Genomic DNA, 22140 nt, shown 5'->3' with positions numbered 1-22140 from the left:
AGACTGTAGCCTACCCATCAACTCAAGATTGGAACTTTGCATCATTTCACTGGTTGTTATAATATATTGCAAAATTCACCTGAGCTCTGTAGACTGGTCTTCCCTGGCTGTCTGATCTGCTGGGACAACTGTCCCCATCTGATCCTGCTAAGGCATGATGAGCATAGTGTTGTGGACTGACTGCACCATGACAGTGAAGCCTGTAGAGCTGTTTATACCATGTCAGTGGGAAAGTAGGGAAATAGCTTGGGAAACTGACAGATCAACAACATTACATTGCTGTACTGGCTAATAAAAACTCACATTGTGCTGGTTTCATCGTTTTATTTGGGTCTAGTATGATTGAGGCAAAATTAATAGCTAAAGTTAGTGAAAACTAGCCAAGTTAATTTACTTCTGTTGAAATGGGACAAAACAAAGGCGTCAAAACATTTCCATACACACAACAGCTGTTAGATACTGCTACCTGACAGATAGCTAGAGGCTAGAGCTGAACTGGCTGTGGTAGCTACTAGCTAGCTAGTTAATTCACTTCAGACAGAACTTCAGTCGAGAGGTGATTAAACATGTAATGCATTATCAGGTCAGTTACATGTCATTTTGTGAAAATGGCGCCGGAGGAGATGGCCGCCGTTTTACGGTCTCCTAACCAATTGTGCTATTATGTGGGGTTTTTTGCGATATTTGTAAATTATTTTGTACATAATGTTTCTGCAACTGTATCTTACGGAAGAAAAGAGCTTCTGGATATCAGGACAGCGATCACTCACCTCAGATTAGACAAAAATGTATTCAACAACAACAACAACAACAAGCAGGACTCAAACGACATTCTCCAAACACCCCACAGGGCAGACATCCCAATTATTTGCAAAAGGAAGCGACGCAGAGGACAAAGAGCCGGATGCCTCGTCCAGACCCGCAGAAGGCACCTAGGAAAGCAGCCATTGCCGTCAATATTACTCACCACCGTGAAATAATTGAAAAATAAACTAGACAAGGTAAGATCACGAATATAATATATCCTACCAATGCGACATCAAAAACTGTAATATCCTATGCTTCACGGAATCATGGCTGAATGACGACATGGATATTCAGCTGGCGGGAGACACGCTGCTCCAGCAGGATAGAACAGCAGACTAAGACGAGGGGGAGGTCTGTGCATATTTGTGAATAACAGCTGGTGCACAAAATCTAAGGAAGTCTCTAGATTTTGCTCGCCTGAAGTAGAGTATATTGTGATAAACTGCAGGCCACACTACTTGCCTAGAGAGTTCTCAGCTATACTTTTCGTGGCTGTTTATTTACCACCACGGACAGATGCTGGCACTAAGACCACACTCAGTAAGCTGTATAAGGAAATAAGCAAACAGGAAACCACTCTCCCAGAGGCGGCGCTCCTAGTGGCCAGAGACTTTAATGCAGGGAAACTTAAATCAGTTCTACCAAATCTCTATCAAATCTCTATCTCTATGTTAAATGTGCAACCAGAGGGGGAAAAAATCTAGATCACCTGTACTCCACACACAGAGACGCGTACAAAGCTCTCCCTCGCCCTCCATTTGGTAAATCCGACCACAACTCTATCCTCCTGATTCCTGCTTACAAGCAGGAAGCACCAGTGACTCGGTCTATAAAAAAAATGGTCAGATGAAGCAGATGCTAAACTACAGGACTGCTTTGCTATCACAGACTGGAACATGTTCCGGGATTCTTCCGATGACATTGAGGAATACACCACATCAGTCACTGGCTTTATCAATAAGTGCATTGAGGACGTCGTCCCCACAGTGACTGTACGTACATACCCCAACCAGAAGCCATGGATTACAGGCAACATTCGCACTGAGCTAAAGGGTAGAGCTGCCGCTTTCAAGGTGCGGGACTCTAACCCGGAAGATTACAAGAAATCCGGCTATGCCCTGCTACGAACCATCAAACAGGCAAAGCATCAATACAGGTCTAAGATTGAATCGTACTACACTGGCTCCGACACTCGTCAGATGTGGCAGGGCTTGCAAACTATTACAGACTACAAAGGGAAGGACAGCCGCGAGCTGCCCAGTGACACGAACCTACCAGATGAGCTAAATCGCTTCTATGCTCGCTTTGAGGCAAGCAACACTGGTGCATGCATGAGAGCATCAGCTGTTCCGGACAACTGTGTGATCACGCTCTCCGTAGCCGACGTGACTAAGACCTTGAAAACAGGTCAACATACACAAGGCTGCCGGGCCAAACGGATTACCAGGACGTGTGCTCCGGGCATGTGCTGACCAACTGGCAGGTGTCTTCACTGACATTTTCAACATGATTGAGTCTGCAATACCAACATGCGTCAAGCAGACCACCATAGTCCCTGTGCCTAAGAACACAAAGGCAACCTGCCTAAATGACTACAGACCCGTAGCACTCACATCCGTAGCCATGAAGTGCTTTGAAAGGCTGGTAATGGCTCACATCAACACCATTATCCCAGAGACCCTAGACCCACTTAATTTGCTTCCCGCCCAAACAGATCCACAGATGATGCCATCTCTATTGCACTCCACACTGCCCTTTCCCACCTGGACAAAAGGAACACCTATGTGAGAATACTGCCTGACAGGCCGCCCCCAGGTGGTGAGGGTAGGTAGCAACACATCTGCCACGCTGATCCTCAACACTGGAGCTCCCCAGGGGTGTGTGCTCAGTCCCCTCCTGTACTCCCTGTTCACCCACGACTGCATGGCCAGGCACGACTCCAACACCATCATTCATTTTGCTGACGACACAACAGTGGTAGGCCTGATCACCGACAATGACGAGATAGTCTATAGGGAGGAGGTCAGAGACCTGGTCGGGTGGTGCCAGAATAACATCCTATCCCTCAATGTAACCAAGACTAAGGAGATGATTGTGGACTACAGGAAAAGGAGCACCGAGCACGTCCCCATTCTCATCGACGGGGCTGTAATGGAGCAGGTTGAGAGCTTCAAATTCCTTGGTGTCCACATCAACAACAAACTAGATTGGTCCAAACACACCAAGACAGTCGTGAAGAGGGCACGACAAAGCCTATTCCCCCTCAGAAAACTAAAAAGATTTGGCATGGGTCCTGAGATACTCAAAAGGTTCTACAGCTGCAACATCGAGAGCATCCTGACCGGTTGCATCACTGCCTGGTACGGCAATTGCTCGGCCTCCGACCGCAAGGCACTTCAGAGGGTAGTCACTTTAACTATACATTCATGTACATACTACCTAAATTTGCCCGACCAACCAGTGCTCCCGCAGATTGGCTAACCCGGGCTATCTGCATTGTGTCCCACCACCAGCCAACCCCTCTTTTTACGCTTCTGCTACTCTCTGTTCATCATATATGCATAGTCACTTTAACGATACCTACATGTACATACTACCTTATTAAGCCTGACTAATAGGTGTCTGTATATAGCCTTGCTACTCTTTTTTCAAATGTATTTTTACTGTTGTTTTATTTCTTTATTTTTTCTTCGCACCATTGGTTAGAGCCTGTAAGTAAGCATTTCACTGTAAGGTCCACAGTAGGGGTGCACCCCTATTTCCTGCGGCTGTTGTATTCGGCACACGTGACAAATAAACTTTGATTTGATTTGATTTGAGTTACACTACTAACTCAGCTCTTAAATACAATTTTTTTCTGTCAAGTCAAACAGTAGTTACCTTGCCAGCTACATCAGTCAAATAAATAGTAGCCAGTTTCTGCTCTGCTTGGTTTGCAACTTGGAGAAAAAGCACACACTCTGTGGTGTCCACGGGGGTCCTAAATCCAACCTGCTTAAAACCACCAAACAGCCTACCTGACTGCTGTGAGGCAAGCACACCTTTGCAGCTTTTTGTATCAAAGTGCAATGAGAAAACTGGGGGGGACAAAAATGCAATTTGAGAATATCGGGGGTTTATGTCCCCCCGTCCCCAGTGAAAGTTGCGCCCCTGATGGCCAGTGACGGTGTCTTGTATGTATAGCTACAAGAAGATGTTTTGAATAAGAGGTGCTGACACAGGCATTTGCAGGCTAACAATAAAATAAATTTCCTAATGTGGTGAGTAGCCTAAGCATAGGACAAGATTGGGCAATGGTAGTCACTGCAGCCTTTGTTAATTTAACTCATGACTGTTTGCAAAACAAATAGACCGATGTGAATAAAGCACACATTGCTTTCTACTGCATAACTACAACGTGTGTGTATGTGAGAAAGAGAAAACAAGAGTGGTGCCTATTAAAACAGCACAAATGGACAGCTTTGCGATCCATTTTGGAGAAAAGTGCTCAACCCAATCCAGCACCGGCAGGTGGAAAGCGTCACTCGCTGGGCAGCACCCAACACTGTACTGCTTGCTGGACTGGTGGGCTAGTACGCCTATGTGTTTGACATGGGCAGGAGCAGGCCTCCGACCCCGAAGGCGAGAGAATGCCCTATTCCTTGCTTGATATGGTTCCCATTCCTTTTTCGACAAATTTAGATTGGTAAACTAATAGAAAATATACATGGAAGACTATTGCAGGCTGCGCTCCAGATAACTTGATATCCAACACAAGGGGTAGAGAGGAGAAGCGGGAGAGAGAAAGGGGAGATGGAAAGAAAGGGAGAGAGACCGAACTCAACTCAAACTCAAACTAACTCCAACCCCCCACAATTGAACATATATCATGAGTGCACCGCTTACAAAACAGATCTGAGAGCTCGTTGTGCAGAATGGGGCCCATATATAAATATCCCATTATCATTTATATCAATAATGAAGCTGAAAAATAGTTTCATTGTTTTTTATTGCAACACAAACTCTTACACCTCTTCTGCAATTGTACTATTTCACCACCAGGGTGAATGGTGAAAATAGCCCACAGTAGGGGTGCACCCCTATTTCCTGCGGCTATGATTGTGTGGCATTGTGTCAACTGAGAACCAGTGGTGGGGGAAATGCTGCCTTCGCAAGAAGCCTCCAAGATTTACCATGATAACTACATGAAACTCCTCAATTAACACCACTTATGGAATTTTAACAATATAATATGACTGACGAGGAAAAATAACCCTGTATGGTTCTTCAAAAGGTTATTTGTAGAACTTTTGAGATTAAGAAATGTTCTTAATAGAGCCATTCTCAATAAAGGTTCTATAAATAACCATTAAAAATAGTTCCTTATAGCACCATAAGGGTTCTTTATCGAACCTACAAAAAATGATTATTTACTGAACAAAAATATAAACGCAACAAGCAACAATTTCAACAATTTTACTGAGTTTCAGTTAATATAAGGAAATCAGTCAATTGAAATAAATAAATTAGGCCCTAATCTATGGATTTCACCCACTGGAGAGTCAGGCCCAGCCAATCAGAATAAGTTGTTCCCCACAAAAGGTCTTTATTACTGACAAAAACACAGCTGTTCGGGTGGCCGGTCTCAGACAATCCTGCAGGTGAAGAAACCGGATGTGGAGGTCCTGGGCTGGCGTGGTTTTGAGGTCGGTTGGGCGTACTGCCAAATTCTCTAAAACGACGTTGGATGTGGCTTATGTTAGGTAAATGAACATTCAATTTTCTGGCAACAGCTCTGGTGGTCATTCCTGCAATCAGCATGCCAATTGTATGCTCCCTCAAAACTGCACATTTTAGAGTGGCCTTTAAATGTCCCCAGCACAAGGTGCATTTGTGTAATGATCATGCTGTTTAATCAGCTTCTTGATATGCCACACATGTCAGGTGGATGGAATATCTTGGCAAAGGAGAAATGCTCACTAACAGGGATGTAAACACATTTGTGCACACAATTTGAGAGAAATAATATTTTTGTGCATACGGAACATTTCTGGGATCTTTTATTTCAACTCATGACACATGGGACCAACACCTTACATGTTGCGTTCATATTTTGTTCAGTATATATAGCACCAAAAAGGGATCCCCTATGGTTAAAAGCATTTATAACCCTTATTTGGCACTATATGTAACCATTTGTTTTTAATGTGCAGGATGCAATGTGGTTAGAAAATTAACCAACTTGACGTTGCCTTTAAATCATTGCCATGTTTAAACACCTATTCATTATTTTGTCAATGGATAAGTAGCCCAGCAGGTTTTGTTTAGCCCTGTAAATCCCCGTAGCATAGCCTATACATGCACAATTTTACAATTGTTTTCTCTGTAGGCTATACATCAACTTGTGTTTGGTTGGGATTTGAGAATTACCGGTGAGGTATGGGCACTGGAGGCGTTCACATTTCTGCAATATTCAAACGTGTGCGCGCCATCATCGACAACCCTCAAAATCCCCCGGTGAGCGTGATCGCGCGGAGAAGAGAGGCGGCGGAGAGAGCGAGAGGGAAAACCAGGAGATAGTATTAAAACCCACGACCATGGGGTCTTGTATGTACAGTGGTGATACGACTAAAGCCCATCTTTTCTCGTCTTCATTCTTCAAAGGACAAGTATCGGTCTCTTTTTCCGGCTATATGTAACAACATGACAGGCGTTTGCAACGAATGCTCCCGTTTTCCTTACATCTCAATTCGTTCGCGGAAGATTCATCAGTGGGGCTCGGCAGCGCTGCTTGTCTCTCATTTGAACCGTTCGGTCTAATGGGAGTCGTATAGCTTCATTATTAACACTCTGACGGTGGTGGTGAATGACAAATAATGCGTCTAATCCAGTTTTTCCAAGACCATTGTTTTGTGCAATGTGAGCTTGATCGACTCTGCTGTGTCGTTACGTGTTGAGAGGAGGGAGGATCTTCCCCATCATTGTTGAATCACGCTTTGGGCTTAACGCTTCGGTCTTCCGTCATTTGGAAACCATTTGGATGTGATACTAAATAAAGCCAGAAACCTGGACCTGGACCTGGGGAGACAGTGGGCCTGGGGAGACAGTGCAGACCTTTGTGTAATTTGTATAAAAACATTTTTATCTCCATATTTTAGAGACCCCGGAGTGTGCATATCAAAAGCGTAGCTGAGGGACCATTGAAGAAGAAAGGGGGGAGACGAGGAGATTACGAGGTAACGCCAGGGGTGGGGAAAATGCTGCCTTCGCAAGAAGCCTCCAAGATTTACCATGACAACTACATGCGAAATTCACGGGCCATTGGGGTTCTGTGGGCTATTTTCACCATATGTTTGGCCATTATTAACGTGGTGGTGTTCATTCAGCCCTACTGGATTGGGGACAGCGTGAACACCCCACACGCCGGCTACTTCGGCTTGTTCCACTACTGCGTGGGCACTGGGAACTCCAACCGGGAGCTCACCTGCCAAGGAACCTTCGCCGAATTCAGCAGCATCCCTTCGAGCGCATTTAAAGCGGCAACCTTCTTCGTGTTGCTGTCCATGGTGCTGATCTTGGGATGCATCGCCTGCTTCATCCTCTTCTTCTTCTGCAACACCGCCACTGTCTACAAGACCTGCGCTTGGATGCAGCTGTTATGTGGTAAGATATTGGCGTTTGGGTAGCAACCACCATGGATGGAGCAAAGCATGTATTCTGCTCACAAACATTGAGGGGTCCATTACTTTCCTCGCTGTTCAACAACACCTGGGTGTGCTGTTGTAGCCTACTGTGTGTGTGTGTGTGTGTGTGGTCTTGTTTTACTGGGTACCGGAAATCCCCAAAAGTCCCCACAAGGATAGTAAAACAAGGAAAATTCTCTCTCATGGGGACATTTCCCGAAATCCCTACGAGGACAAAGGCTATTTTAAGATTAGGGGTTAGGTTTGGGGTTAGGGTTACAATTAGAGTGAGGATTACAATTATGGTTAGACATTGTGATTGGGGGTTAGGATTAGGGTAAGGGATAAGGTTAGGGTTAGGGGAAATATGATTTTCAATGGAAAGTAAAACATATGGCTTGTGGGCTGTGTGTGTGAGAGAGAGAGCGAGAGAGAGCGAGAGAGAGAGAGAGCGAGATAGAGAGAGTGAAAAACAGAGAAGGGGAAACCCCTTGACGATCAAACCCCTTGCCGATTCAAGTTTTAATCTTGATCACTGTGGCCACGTGACATCGGGGATGAAACAAATTGTTATAGTGTAATTATATGAAATTATGCCCATTAACTTCCTTGGAAGTATTGCAACAGCGATCACATGTTCTATGTATGTGACCAAGTGCCCATATAGCCATAGCCTACACAAAGCCTGATTTTAATAGCTGATATTTTTCACAAAGTCTTGGTCAAGTTAATTTAGTTCTCATCATTGGGAACGCACAACTGAATTCCTGTCGTGGTTTCTTGAATTCCTGTTGTGGTTTCAAACTGGATTTCTGCGTAATTACATGCGTATAACATGGTAATGGCACTGGTGTATATAGCTCTGTCACGACCATGAATCAGACAATTGAATATGATATAATATGATTAGCTTTTTTGACTAGTTTTGAATGGAACCCAGTGAAGGACGTGTAAAACAAAATGGTGATTTGTCTGGATGGTGAGTATTAGCTTTGATATTTCTTGGCGTGATGGGGAGATGGGGAGATGGCATAGGTAGTAGTTCACAGCTGGATGACACTGGGATAGGATATACTGGAACCAAGGCCTTGTTCAAAGGTAGTGCACTATAAAGGGAATAGGATTCCATTTGTGATGCTACATATCAATTGAATGGTAAACTGTGGAGTTCCATCAGCACCTCTGTCACCAGGAATGCAACAGTAGGCAACAGACTCATTTGAACGCACTCCAGCTTTACTGATAGCAGGATGTTTTCATTCAGTGTAATGTTATTCTATGGAATTCTAGAAAAACAAAGGTATACAGTGTCTTCGGAAAGTATTCAGACCCCTTGACTTTTTCCACATATTGTTACGTTACACCCTTATTTTAAAATGGATTAAATAAAAAAAATGTATCAGCAATCTACACACAATACCCCATAATGACAAAGCGAAGGTTTGCTAATTTATTAAAAATAAAAAACAGAAATACCTTACTTGTATAAGTATTCAGACCCTTTGCTATGAGTCTCGAAATTGAGCTAAGATGCTTCCTGTTTCCATTAATCATCCTTGAGATGTTTCTACAACATGATTGGAGTCCACCTGTGGTAAACTTAATATTGAACATGATTTGGAAAGGCACACACTTCTAAATAAGGTCCACAGTTGACAGTGCATGTCAGAGTAAAGGGTCTGAATACTTATGTAAATGTGATATATATATATATATATATATATATATATATATATATATTTTTTTTTTATATATATATATAAATTAGCAAACGTTTCCAGAAATCTGTTTTCCCTTTATCTTTATGGGTTATTGTGTGTAGATTGATGAGGGGGGGGGGGGGAAACGTTTGAATCAATTTTAGAAAAAGGCTGTAACGTAACAAAATGTGGAAAAAGTCAAGGGGTCTGAATGCTTTCCGAAGGCACTGTACATGTAGTTCCGTTTCTCATGCAGTGTGCTTACATTTGCATCCTCCAGCTTCAGTTTCCCCCTTTCTGCCATAAAGGTTATGTTTGACATGACATAACATGGAATTGGTTTTTAGGGGCTCCTACAGTATAACCATTTCACACGATCGTGCCGAACCAAGCCAAACTGTGTTGGATATTTACTTTTCACCTTTTCTGCACGATTCCAGCTACTATGGTGGGCCAGCTCAGTACAGCTTGGTTTGGCTATACTCGGTTCGGCTGTAGTATGAAAAGCTCTCTACAAGCCGCAAATGTAGAGTGTCTTATTTTCCTCTTCCCCCCTTCACTCTCTCTTACTCTGTCGCCCCTCCCTCCTCTTCCTTCTCTCTGGTCCAGGGATGGGAAACTGTCCCCCTTTGTATACCTGCGGATCGACCCCCCCACACGCACATTTTGTTACTTTACAGCTTTATTCAAAAATGTATTCTAGTATTTCTTCCCTCAACAATCTACACACAATACAACACAATGACAAAGCAAAAACAGGTTTTTAGACATTTTTGCCAATTTATAAAAACATTTTTTAAATACCTAAGTGTGGCAGTCACTCAATTAGCCCATGTCAGCAATTTTCTGTTGTTGTTGATTTTTTAGTGGCCAACTGTCTAAACTTGTATTAATCATGATTTAATTACTGACTGGGGGGCCCCCAATATCATATTAAAACTGCCCCAAATTTATCTCTGCCCCATGGAAAATGAGTAGAATTGCATTAAATTAGTTAGAAAATGGTGAAGTCCTCTCTCCACCCCATGGTAAAATGTGTAGAATTGCATTAAATTAGTTAGAAAATGGTAAAGTCCTCTCTCCACCCCATGGTAAAATGTGTAGAATTGCAGTAAATTAGTTAGAAAATTGTAAAGTCCTCTCTCCACCCCATGGTAAAATGTGTAGAATTGCATTAAATTAGTTAGAAAAGTGTAAAGTCCTCTCTCCACCCCATGGTAAAATGTGTAGAATTGCATTAAATTAGTTAGAAAAGTGTAAAGTCCTCTCTCCACCCCATGGTAAAATCTGTATAATTGCAGCAAACCAGCTTTGACATTATTATTTTTTTAAATGGCCATTGGCAAAAATGTGTTATCAGGTGTCAATATGGTGGTCGCTAAAATGTTTTGCTCACAATGGGGGAGGGGTTTGGGAGGCAACAACATGTATTTTAAGGCCCCCAAAAGGCTAGGGCTGGCTCTGACTGCATGTGTGGGTATGGATGTGTGTACGCAGACCCGCGAGCCACTAATGTGCCCTCATGATGAGTTTCCAATTTTTGTGGCCCCCACCCCCATTAAAGTTGTCCATCGTTTGTCCTTCCCATGATCCAACGTGTGTATGATCAGGTAGGCAGACGGTATGAAACTGTGGCTGTTCTCGCTGTACATTCGTTTTGAACCTTCTGTCTCTTTCGCATGGAACAAGCTCAGAGGACTGTTGTCGTCTCGTTCGATCTCGGCTTTTAGCACTTGTGCTTTTCTTTTTTCTTTTTAAATCAACATATATATATTATATATATATATATATCTTTTTTTGTAGTGGACTACTTTGGAAGCTGCTCAAAACTGAAGGGAAAAAAAACATGTAATCAGAGCTGCTCTTGCAGGAGTACTGATTCTATGTATTAGCCTTCCTCATCCTCTACTGACTACATGCCTTCTATACCCAAAGTGTAGCTGTCTTCAATCATGAGAGCAAGTACGTTTCGAGCACGTAGCAATGAGTGAAATCCTCCAATAGACTTCTGTAAGAGAGTGTAGGGAAGACTACAAGAAGGCATGCTGGACTGGTGCAGGCCTAGATGACATTGCTTAAAAAGTAGAACGGTTATTGGCAACATTCTTTTAAAATGTAGCAGGCTACTACAGTGTCTTTCTGCAAATGTATTTTTTTAACACTAGTACAAGCTCAGCAGTAACTCAGTTATCTCTAAAAGATAGGCCGCATAGGTGATTTGCTGAGTTCAATGAGATATTGACTGTCGGCTCGAAAGGTGCTAACGAGTGTGCAGACGGGCAGCATTTCTCCCAGTGACAGTTTTCCTCCAGTATTTATGGACTGAGAAGTTAAAGGCCCAGTGCAGTCAAACTCCTGTGTTTTGTATCATATTGTACAACAGCTGTAAAATTGTGATAAAAAATGTTATTTCCTGACAGTTGCTGGTTGAAAATACAATCTACACAGGACCTACTAATCAGCAGGTTTGTCTGGGCGGGACATTCAGCTTTCCAGGGTGACGTCACCATGTGGTAAATCGGTTAATATGATATTGGGTATAAAAACGGCTGCATTGGGACTTTGGAGTTTTGATGATATCATTGGGTAGAACTCTTAAACTTTATATACTTTCTACAAAACATAGAAATGTGCCATTTTCACATTTGTAGACACTGGATATAATGAAAATGAGGTTGAAACATGTGGAATTGCTCTTTTAAAGGCACTATTTTACAAACATCATTTACAATGTTGTAATCTTAAGAGACACTCATCGCCATACCATGTCAAGAAATGGGCCATATCCAGGTATTTACAGTAGCTTTACGTAATGACATCACTCTGAGACCCCCTGTAAATGTTAGGTTGGATAATATGGTCCTATCTTATTAGACACATACGAGAGTCACGATTTCGTGTTGTCACCTTCAGCGGTGGCATTGTAGCTGTTTTGCTTCTGTCTGTGTGCGTGGGAGAGAATGTTGTTCCATCATCGACCGAGAGCTCACAATAACCATTCAGGGACAGAGCGATAAATAGGCCTAGAGGACGAGGAACACGAGGTATGAGGTAATTCATGAAATCATCCACACTCACCTGGTCCCTTCACACACACACTCTCTCTCTCTCTCTCTCTCTCTCTCTCTCTCTCTCTTCAATTGCTGATATAAACCATCATTGGCGTCGGCTAATGGGGATCCTAATAAATTAAATTAGAAACATTTAAAAATCATCAAAGTTATATTGGAAACAAAAGCCTGTGTAGTTTTTGCGGTCTGACACTGGGATTGATTATAAAATTGCGATAAAGCACTGCACCAAAGCTAACAATTTGGTTCACAGACCTTAAGTCAGATTGAAATGTTCATTTACATTTCAACGTACAAGGGGTGCGTGCAGGTCCAGGAGTTCCTTCATTGTTTACCGTTTACTGCCTCTTATCTTTCCATCCCTGCACCTTTTACTCTCTCTCTCACTCGTTCCATCTTTGTACTTCTTTCTCTCTCCCTCCCTTTCATCTCTCGATCAACAACCTCATGAAAATGGCTGTTTTATGGGGAGTATGTTGTGCTAAATGAGCCAACCAAAGACAGACCAAATTAATGAACAAACTAACAAATGACAGACAAAGATGCGGAAGGATAACAGGAGATTAGAAGGACAGAATCAAGAACAAAAGAAGGGAGAGGGGAAAGTAAAAGAGGGAAAGAAACTAGGCGAAAATGTGAGTACGTTGTGGCTCTGTGTGGGTGCCAGTGGGGACCCTGTTAATGCAGATTTAAGCTCCAATCAGAGGGGGTGCCTGCCCAGGGTTTCACATCGTGGCAGCCCACTCTCTCTCCCATAATCCTCTCCTTTCCCCCAGACGTTAAGCCTCCGCCAATTACTGTACACTCCCCACGAAACCCCATTATCGATGGCAGATCACCGCTGCACGGCACACACACACACACGCATACACACACACACACACCTCCCAGGGTAGAGGAGAGGAGAGAGGGAAGAGAGGTGAAATAGAGAAGGAGAGAGGAGAAGGAAGCAGAGAGGGAAGGGTAGTACATGTTAAATTCATTGGCAGGGGCTTTTGGAACAGTTCAGAGTTAAGGGAAATGTAGTGAAGAGGAGTTCACAGGTAATTGTCTGGATGTGTGTAATCAACATGTACATTATTTCTGTCTCATTAATAAGAGATAGGTGAGGGGTTGCTGTGAATGTGTGTGCATGTGTGTTTCTTGAGGGGGTTCAATAGGTTTGTTGATATTTTCAAGCAGAATGGAGCCTCAGAAGCCCCCTGTAAAATGTGTGTGGAAGAGAGAATAGAAAATAATGCTTTTTGATGTTTATGTTTGAGAGAGAGAGTGTGTGTGTGTGTGTGTGTGTGTGTGTGTGTGTGTGTGTGTGTGTGTGTGTGTGTGTGTGTGTGTGTGTGTGTGTGTGTGTGTGTGTAAGAGAGCGAGCTGCCTAATAGGATTGGATATGGGCCTAATGCGCTCAGGCCGGGTGGAGATGATAGTTTAATCAGCTCTGTGGTGCAGCTCTGAGTTGGGGCCTCCCCTCTTCACTAGGATCTGCGGTGGAGCTCCGCTGTGTGCCAGGCTGCAGGCTGGCAGGCCAGACGCTTGCCCAGTCAGAGACAGGAGAGGGACAGCTGCTCCACACCGGAGCCCAGGACCAGGCCAGCACCTAAACTCCTCTCGTAAGGAGAGAGGGAAGGAGGGAAAGAGAGAGATGGAAGGATGGAAAGAGAGGGAAGGAGGGAAAAATAGCGAAGTGACCCGTTTTCAAGAAGGTAGGTGTATGTCGCACGTGAGGGGTTGCTGTCTCTTCACAGGAGAGGCATTTGACTGTCTTTTTTTCCCTCCATCAAAATGCCGAAAAATACAGGAACCTTCTCGCTAGCTACAGTATACAGATTGGCTGAGATAATGGATGGGCTGGACATGCCGGGAGATGAGTTAGGATTGGTCTTCCATGTAGCATGCATCTGTTTATAGCATGAGCTGCTCAGTATGTGTTGATACTCCTTTCTATTGTGGCTTTTTTTTTAAAGATATAGCATTAGCCATTGAGAACTACAAAAGTTTAGGTACTTTTCTCAAAAACATTGATACCCTGAATTTAGCAGGCGCTATTGACAGATCAATTGGAAAAAGTTATGATGGGCTACTTTCTACACATGCCACGATCAGTGTGAACTGGAGAGACTTGACACAACGCTAGCCTAACAAGATGTAGATACAAATAAAACAGAGTTAAATTGTTTGTTCCAGTCTGCCGTGAAGCGTTCATCCATGTGTAAGAGTCTAGCTACTATTTTCAGATATTATCATTTTTAATTTTGTCAGAACGTCGTTTTCATTTGCAAGTTAAAGCGCACTGTTAGGTAGCTAGCGAACGTTACGTGTATGATCTGTGTAGTAATATTATTCAAATCAGAAATCCATTTCCATTGCTAGTTATAACCTGTTAGCTAGCTAGTGAACATTAAACCTAGTTGGTTAGCTTTAGCTAACTGCAGATTCATACTACAGCTATGACAATCAGTTTGTGTTGGTAGTCGTATGAGTTGGGAATATGCCGGTTCATTGTTTAGCTAGCTAAATAGCTCACAAAATGGCTACATGAACTATCTGAGTTTACCCTTGGATTTTATTCTTATCTCTATGCACACTCACACGGCCCTACACACTACGCACGCTAATGTCTAAACAAAAGACTCCACTTCGCCAAATGATTACATGACCAATCAAGTTAGCCAGGTGTGTCTGGGGGTGATGAAGGGCCATCTATTGTATGGCCGTGTTCACGCCCTTGGCAGAAGTCATCGAGGTTAGATGGGAATTACCTTCCCCATGTGGCTGCCACAGTCAAGCACAACCTAACCCTGTTTCCTGACATCGTCAAAGCATTGACAGTAACCTGGTCCAACCCGCATTCAGCTAAACTGATGCTGCATGGCTGTGCCCCGTTCATGGATTTGTGGGGGATGGAGGGGGCATGGCTGGTGCACATGCCTCCGGTGGATAGAAAGCTAGCTAGCTACCTAGCCCCGTTGGCTAACAAGGGCATGGCTAATGCGAATCCTACGCTCCCTAACAAGCACTGTCGCTTTTCGGCAGCTCAGCTGGATAAGGTGTATCATGCAGAGGGGGTGGCTGCCCAATCTCTCTCGTCTGTCACTATGCTGGAGGTACACACACACACACAGGCACGGCTTTGGCCGCAGGAAAGCTCTGCGCAGAGCTCCTGGATGAGATCCTTGTTACAGCCAACTTCATTCTGCGCATGTCCCGGTACACCATTCTGGCGCTCTGGAAGAGCATGGGAACTACTGTGGTGGGAGAGCGTCGTTTTTGGCTGGCGCTTTCGCAGGGGCCGGAAAGGGACAGACAGATGTACCTCCACGAGCCGATTTCTCCCACAGGGTTGTTTGGTTCAACTCTGGAGGCAATGCAGGCCCGGTTCGAGGCCAAAAAGAAACACATTAGTCGCACATTTTTGCCAGGGTGCCACATTGGCAGGATTCAATCACTGAGAGAGCCGCCACCTTACATTAAAATAGCATACCTCAATTAAGTAGTTTTGTCTGCTAATGTAATATTTGTAATACAAATGCACTCCAAATACAGCACATAAAACAAACAGCCAGGTACATACACCCCTATATAAGAGCAAACCTGCTTAATAGCCTTCTTAATAGCTTAAAATGCTGTTTTGCATACTCCTGCTATTTTCATCTTGCCTTGGCTCTTTCTGTAATTCCGACCCAATTTTTGGGCTACCCAAGAGGAAAGGCCAATGTTACAGAGGCAAGATTAAGGCGAAGGGAGAACAAGCCACCTCTTCCATCCATTCTACTGGCCAATATACAGTCACTTGATAATATGATGGACCTCCGATCGCGGATTTGCTACCAACTGGATTCTCGAAACTGCCATATTCTCTCCTTTTTTGAAACATGGTTCGTGGACAAGATATCCCCCATGGCTATCCAACTCGATGGATTCTCCATTCACCAAGCTGACAGGACAGTGGAGTCAGGGAAATCAAGGGAAGGGGATTGCCTCTCCATCAACAACAACTGATGTGCAGACTCGAGTGCGGTGGAAGTGTCGACCCATTGTTCACATGTCTTGGAATACCTGATGGTCAAATTCCAACCTTTTTACCTCCCAAGGGAGTTTTCAGCCAAGCAGGAACACTTACATCCAGAGGCTGCTTTTCTGGTTGCCAGCGATTTTAATTCCACGTCATTGAGACACGTGATGCCCAACTTCCATCAACAAGTCTCCCTCGCCACTAGGGATGATAAAGGCCTAGACCACAGGTATTCTACCCACAAGCAAGCCTACAAGGCCCTCCCTCGTCCGCCATTTGGCAAATCAGATAATGACTCTGTACTCCTGCTTTCTGGTTACAAGCAGAAGCTCAAACAGGAATTAACCATGACTCACTCCGTTGAGAAATGGTCTGCAGAATCAGAGATTATGCTACAGGACTGCTTTGCTAGCGCTAATTGGAATATGTTTTGGGACTTCGCCGATAACATCGACGAGCTAACCACCTCCTTCACTGGCTTCATTAGGAAATGCATCGGCAACCTTGTCCCCACTGTCACGGTTCGCTGCTTCCCCAATCAAAAGCCCTGGATCAACGCTGATTTTGGCATTAAACTAAAGGATAGGGCTAACTCACACAGGGCTATCGCAGGCAACCATAAGGCTACAGCTGAGGACAGGAACAAGTACAAGAAGTCCCGCTATGACCTCTGCAGAGTCATCAAACGAGCAAAAATACAATATAGGATTATGGTGGAATCATATTACACAGGCTCTATTTGCCGAATATATTTACTTACAAGCCTTTAACCAACAATGCAGTTTTAAGAAAAATACGAGTTAAATCAACTAAATATGTACATATAGGTAGGGGTAAAGTGACTATGCATAGATAATAAACAGCAAGTAGCAGGAGCGTAAAAAAAGGGGGGGGGGGGGGGTCAATGCAAATAGTCTGGGTAGCCATTTGATTAGCTGTTAAGCAGTCTTATGGACCTAGACTTGGCTGTCCGGTACCGCTTTCCGTGCAGTAGCAGAGAGAACAATCTTTGACTTGGGTGGCTGGAGTCTTTGGCCATTTCTAAGGCCTTCCTCTGATACCGCCTGGTGTAGAGCTCCTGGATGGCAGGAAGCTTGGCCCCAGTGATGTACTGGCCCCTACGCACTACCCTCTGTAGCGTTTTGCGGTCGGATGCCGAGCAGTTGCCATACTAGGCGGTGATGCAACCAGTCAGGATGCTCTCGATGGTTCTGCTGTAGAACTTTTTAAGGATCTGAGGACCCATGCCAAATCTTTTCAGTCTCCTGAGGGGGAATAGGCATTGCCGTGCCCTCTTCACAACTGTCTTGGTGTGTTAGGTTTGTTGGTGATGTGGACACCAAGGAACTTGAAGCGCTCAACCTGCTCCACTACAGCCCCTTCGATGAGAATGGGGGCGTGCTCGGCCCTCCTTTTCCTGCAGTCCACTATCATCTCCTTTGTCTTGATCACGTTGAGGGAGAGGTTGTTGTCCTGGCATCACACTGCCAGGTCTCTGACTTCCTCCCTGTAGGCTGTCTCATCGTTGTCAGTGATCAGGCCTACCACCGTTGTGTCGTCAGCAAACTTAATGATGGTGTTGGAGTCGTGCTTGACCACACAGTCGTAGGTAAACAGGGAGTACAGGAGGGGACTAAGAACACACCCCTCTAGGGGCCCTCGTGTTGAGGATCAGCGTGGCAGATGTGTTGTTGCCTACCCTTACCAAATGGGGATGGCCCATCAGGAAGTCCAGGATCCAGTTGCAGAGGGAGGTGTTTAGTTCCAGGGTCCTTAGCTTAGTGATGAGCTTTGAGGGCATTATGGTTTTGAATGCTGAGCTGTAGTCAAAGAACAGCATTCTCACGTAGGTGTTCATTTTGTCCAGGTGGGAAAAGGCAGTGTGGAGTGCAATAGAGAATGCGTCATCTGTGGATCTGTTGGGGCGGTATGCGAATTGGAATGGGTCTAGAGTTTCTGGGATGATGGTGTTGATGTGAGCCGTGGCCAGCCTTTCAAAGCACTTCATGGCTACAGGCGTGAGCCCTACGGGTCGGTAAACATTTACACAGGTTACCTTGGTGTTCTTGGGCACAGGGACTATAGTGGTCTGCTTGAAACATGTTGGTATTACAGACTCTTGTCAGGGACACATTGAAAATGTCAGTGAAGACCCTTGCCAGTTGGTCAGCGCATTCTCTGAATACACGTCCTGGTAATCCGTCTGGACCTGTGGCCTTGTGAATGTTGACCTGTTTAAAGGTCTTACTCACATGGCTACAGTCCATTACGGATTACAAAGGAAGACCCAGCCGTGATCTGGCCAACGATGCCTCTCTACCAGACGGGGCCGATTCCAGGTTGTAAGGGTAGGTAACATCACCTCCGCCATGCTGACCCTCAACACTGGGGCCCCTCAGGGCTGTCTGCTTAATCCCTTCCTGTACTCCCTGTTGACCCACGACTGCGTGGCCATGTACAAATCTAATACCATCATCAAGTTTACTGACGACACAACGGTAGTAAGCCTGATCACCGGCGACGACAAGACAGACTACAGGGAGGAAGTCAGTGACCTGTTAGTGTGAAGCCGGAACAACAACTTCTCCCTCAACGTCAGTAAGAGCAAGGAGCTGATCATGGACTCCAAGAAACAGGGGGGTGAGCATTCCCCTATCCACATCGATGGGGCTGCAGTGTAGTTTGCACTGCGCCTCTTCCCCTTCAGGACGAAGATATCCCCATATTATTACTTACCCTCTTGCTCTTTTGCACCCCAGCATCTCTACTTGCATATCATCATCTGCACATCTATCACTCCAGCATTAATGCTACATTGTAATTATTTTCACCTCTATGGCCTATTTATTGCCTATTTCCCTACTCTCCTACATTTGCACACACTGTGCATAGATTTCTATTTTCTTTTATTTTGTGTTATTGACTGTACGTTTGTTTATGTGTAACTCTGCGTTGTTGTTTTTGTCGCACTGCTATGCTTTATCTTGGCCAGGTCGCAGTTGTAAATTAGTTCTTGTTCTTGTTCTCCACTGGCCTACCTGGTTAAATAAAGGTGAAATATATATATTTTTTAAAGGGAGGTTGAAAAGGTTTGGCATGGGCCCTCAAATCCTCAGAGTTCTACAGCTGTCCCATTGAGAGCATATTGACTGGCTGCATGTCACGTCCTGACCTTAGTTCCTTTTTTATGTCTCTATTTTGGTTTGGTCAGGGCGTGAGTTGGGGTGGGCATTCTATGTTTTGTTCTGTGTGTTGTATTTCTATGTGTTTGGCCTGGTATGGTTCCCAATCAGAGGCAGCTGTTAATCGTTGTCTCTGATTGAGAACCATACTTAGGTAGCCTGTTCCCACCTGTGTTTGTGGGTAGTTGTTTCACCTAATAGGACTGTTTCGTGGCATTCACGAGCTTTGTTGGTTTTTGTCATTCAGTGGTCAGTTTATTTAATTAAAATTGACTATGAACACTTACCACGCTGCGTGTTGGTCTGATGATTCCTATTCCTCATCATCAGACGAAGAGGAGAGACGTATCACTGCTTGGTATGGCAATAGCACCGCCCTCGATCGCATGGCGCTACAGAGAGTGGTGTGGACAGTCCAGTATGTCACTGGGGCCGAGCTCCCTATCATCCAAGACCTCTATATCAGGCACTGTGAAAGCAAGGCCCAGAAAATCGTTAAAGACTCCAACCACCCAAGCCATAGATGGTTCTCTCTGCTTCCGCATGGCAAGCTGTGCCCATGCATCAAGTCCGACACCAACAGGCTCCTGAACAGCTTCTATCCCCATGCCATAAGACTGCTAAATAGCTAACTAAATAGCTCACAAAATGGCTACATGGACTGAGTTGACCCTTGGATTTTATTCTTATCTCTATGCACACTCACACGGCCCTACACACTACGCACGCTAATGCTCCAACACGCATACACACATAATATGCACATACATTTACACTGACTCTGCACACACACTCACATGCAATCATCATATATGCTGCTGCTACTCTGTTTATCATATATCCTGATGCCTAGTCAGGGACCGTGTTCCAGAAGTGGGAAAAACCTGTTCTCGACTCCGCTTTCAGGGTGTCATTTGCCTGCAGTTCAACAACTTCACATTCCACTGCAGCATGGTCAGGGGAGAGGCCTGTGATGACTGCGGTAAGAGAAGACCCCCCCCCCCCCCCCCCCCCCCCCCCTCAGCTACCCCAACACATCCACAAATGTATTGTAGTTGAAATGTTGCAAATGTTCTGGGTCATCTGTGGGGACTGCTCTGAGTTTTGTGAAGTGCACAGGCTGTCTGTCAGGTATGAACAGCGTGGTGATTTTGTTTTGAAACAAAATGACGACGTGACGACATGCAGCATGTCACTTGCAGGGATTCAATTGGAGAGGAAAAAGTCCCTCTGGGAACACACCAATGAAAATCCTGTATTCCATTTCATTCCATTCAATTCTAAAACATACCGTTTTTAATAATTTCACTCCCCACCCAATTCCAACCCTGATTACCTGGGTTGTTTCATTTCCCTTGGAGCTGGAGATTCAGTGTATTCAGATGGCAGGTGATGGCAGTCAGCGTGGCTAGGATTCTCCAAGTGGCAATGATTTAGTGCTCTTGAAACAATAAAGTTGACCACTTATACAACCAGCTGCATCACATTCTTGCTCGTCACGAAAAACATTCTACTGACAACACTTCCCCTGTGAGGCCCGGCGACACAACACACACTCCTAAACACACGGAGGTTGTCTCCCTCTCTCTTTCTCTCCTCCCTTCATCTGTGAATTAGAGAGAGAGAGAGAGAGAAACAGAAACCTCTGGGCCTGCGGGGAACTGTGGTTATTTGTGTCTAATTAGCCTACATTTGGAGAATACCAATCTTTCGAGATCTTTCTCTTTCTTTCTCTCCTCTCTCGCCATTGTTATTTTGCTTTTGGCCACACACTTCTAAGCAGGACTTGGCCTACTTAGCATTCATTTGTTGCTGTTAAAGTGGACTGTGTTCAGCTCCGGGAAACAACAGAGTAATAGTTAAAGATAAAGCCCAATAATGAGGGGGACAGGTCTGGTTTTGTACAATAGCTCTTGTTTTGTACAACATGCAGGAATGAAGTTCCCATTGCTGTCCCATTGAATTGCAAATGCATGTGACACATAATGGTCATTAAGGTGATTATGTGTGCATTACGTCCAAAGAAAGCTTGATTAACTGAGTGTACTTCTCCATCCATCCATGTACAATATAAATAAATACAAATGGGTGGCCCACAGGCACTATTGGGAATCATTAATAAGCCTATCTAACTATACCTTTCCCGTTCCACAATCATTTTCGGGCTTTGGACAGTGGGGGTAACCGAGGGGCAAATGTGAACTTAAAAGGCAACCTTAAGGGTAAATCTCCATTGACCTCAATTAATGGATCATTTAGCAAAAACATTTCCAGTTACTGTCACGCCCTGACCTTAGAGAGCCTTTTTATTTCTCTAGTTGGTTAGGTCAGGGTGTGATTTGGGTGGGCATTCTAGTTTGTCTGTTTCTTTGTTGGCCGGGTATGGTTCCCAATCAGAGGCAGGCTGTCTATTGTTGTCTCTGATTGGGAATCATACTTAGGCAGCCTTTTTCCCACCAGTGTTTGTGGCTAATGATCTATTTTCTGTGAGTGTTTGTGTGCGCCACGGTCGTATTCTGTTTACCTTTTTTTTTTTTGTGAAGGTTTCACTTCTATTAAAGATGTGGAATTACATGCACATTGTGCCTTGGCTCATCTATGACAGGGAGTTTGAAGACAGTGAACGTGACAGTTATGAGAAGAAACCTGAAGTCAACATTTCTGGCTAAGCCAGTGGGTTAGCCTACCATGCCAACTGTGGTAGGAAGC

At 44.4% G+C, this 22140-nt stretch overlaps 1 protein-coding gene across 3 annotated transcripts in view; it reads left to right on the top strand.

Annotated features, from left to right (window-relative positions):
- Positions 1 to 6276: 6276 nt before the first annotated feature.
- Positions 6277 to 22140, top strand: part of lhfpl4a (LHFPL tetraspan subfamily member 4a) — a 70634-nt gene continuing 54770 nt past the window's right edge. For 2 of the 3 annotated variants that reach the window (XM_021568543.3, XM_021568540.3), the window contains exon 1: positions 6290 to 7449. In XM_021568543.3, coding sequence (XP_021424218.1) covers positions 7044 to 7449 — 406 coding nt within the window. In that variant the 5' untranslated portion in view covers positions 6290 to 7043. Of the gene's footprint in view, positions 7450 to 22140 lie in introns of all 3 variants that reach the window. The other variant, XM_021568541.3, reaches the window with a different exon arrangement.

Source organism: Oncorhynchus mykiss, chromosome 17, assembly GCF_057628025.1.
Source record: "Oncorhynchus mykiss isolate SJ-2025 chromosome 17, ASM5762802v1, whole genome shotgun sequence".
Taxonomy (NCBI): domain Eukaryota; kingdom Metazoa; phylum Chordata; class Actinopteri; order Salmoniformes; family Salmonidae; genus Oncorhynchus; species Oncorhynchus mykiss.
The sequence above is the reverse complement of the archived record's forward strand: the minus strand, read 5'-3'. Positions and strand labels throughout refer to the sequence as shown.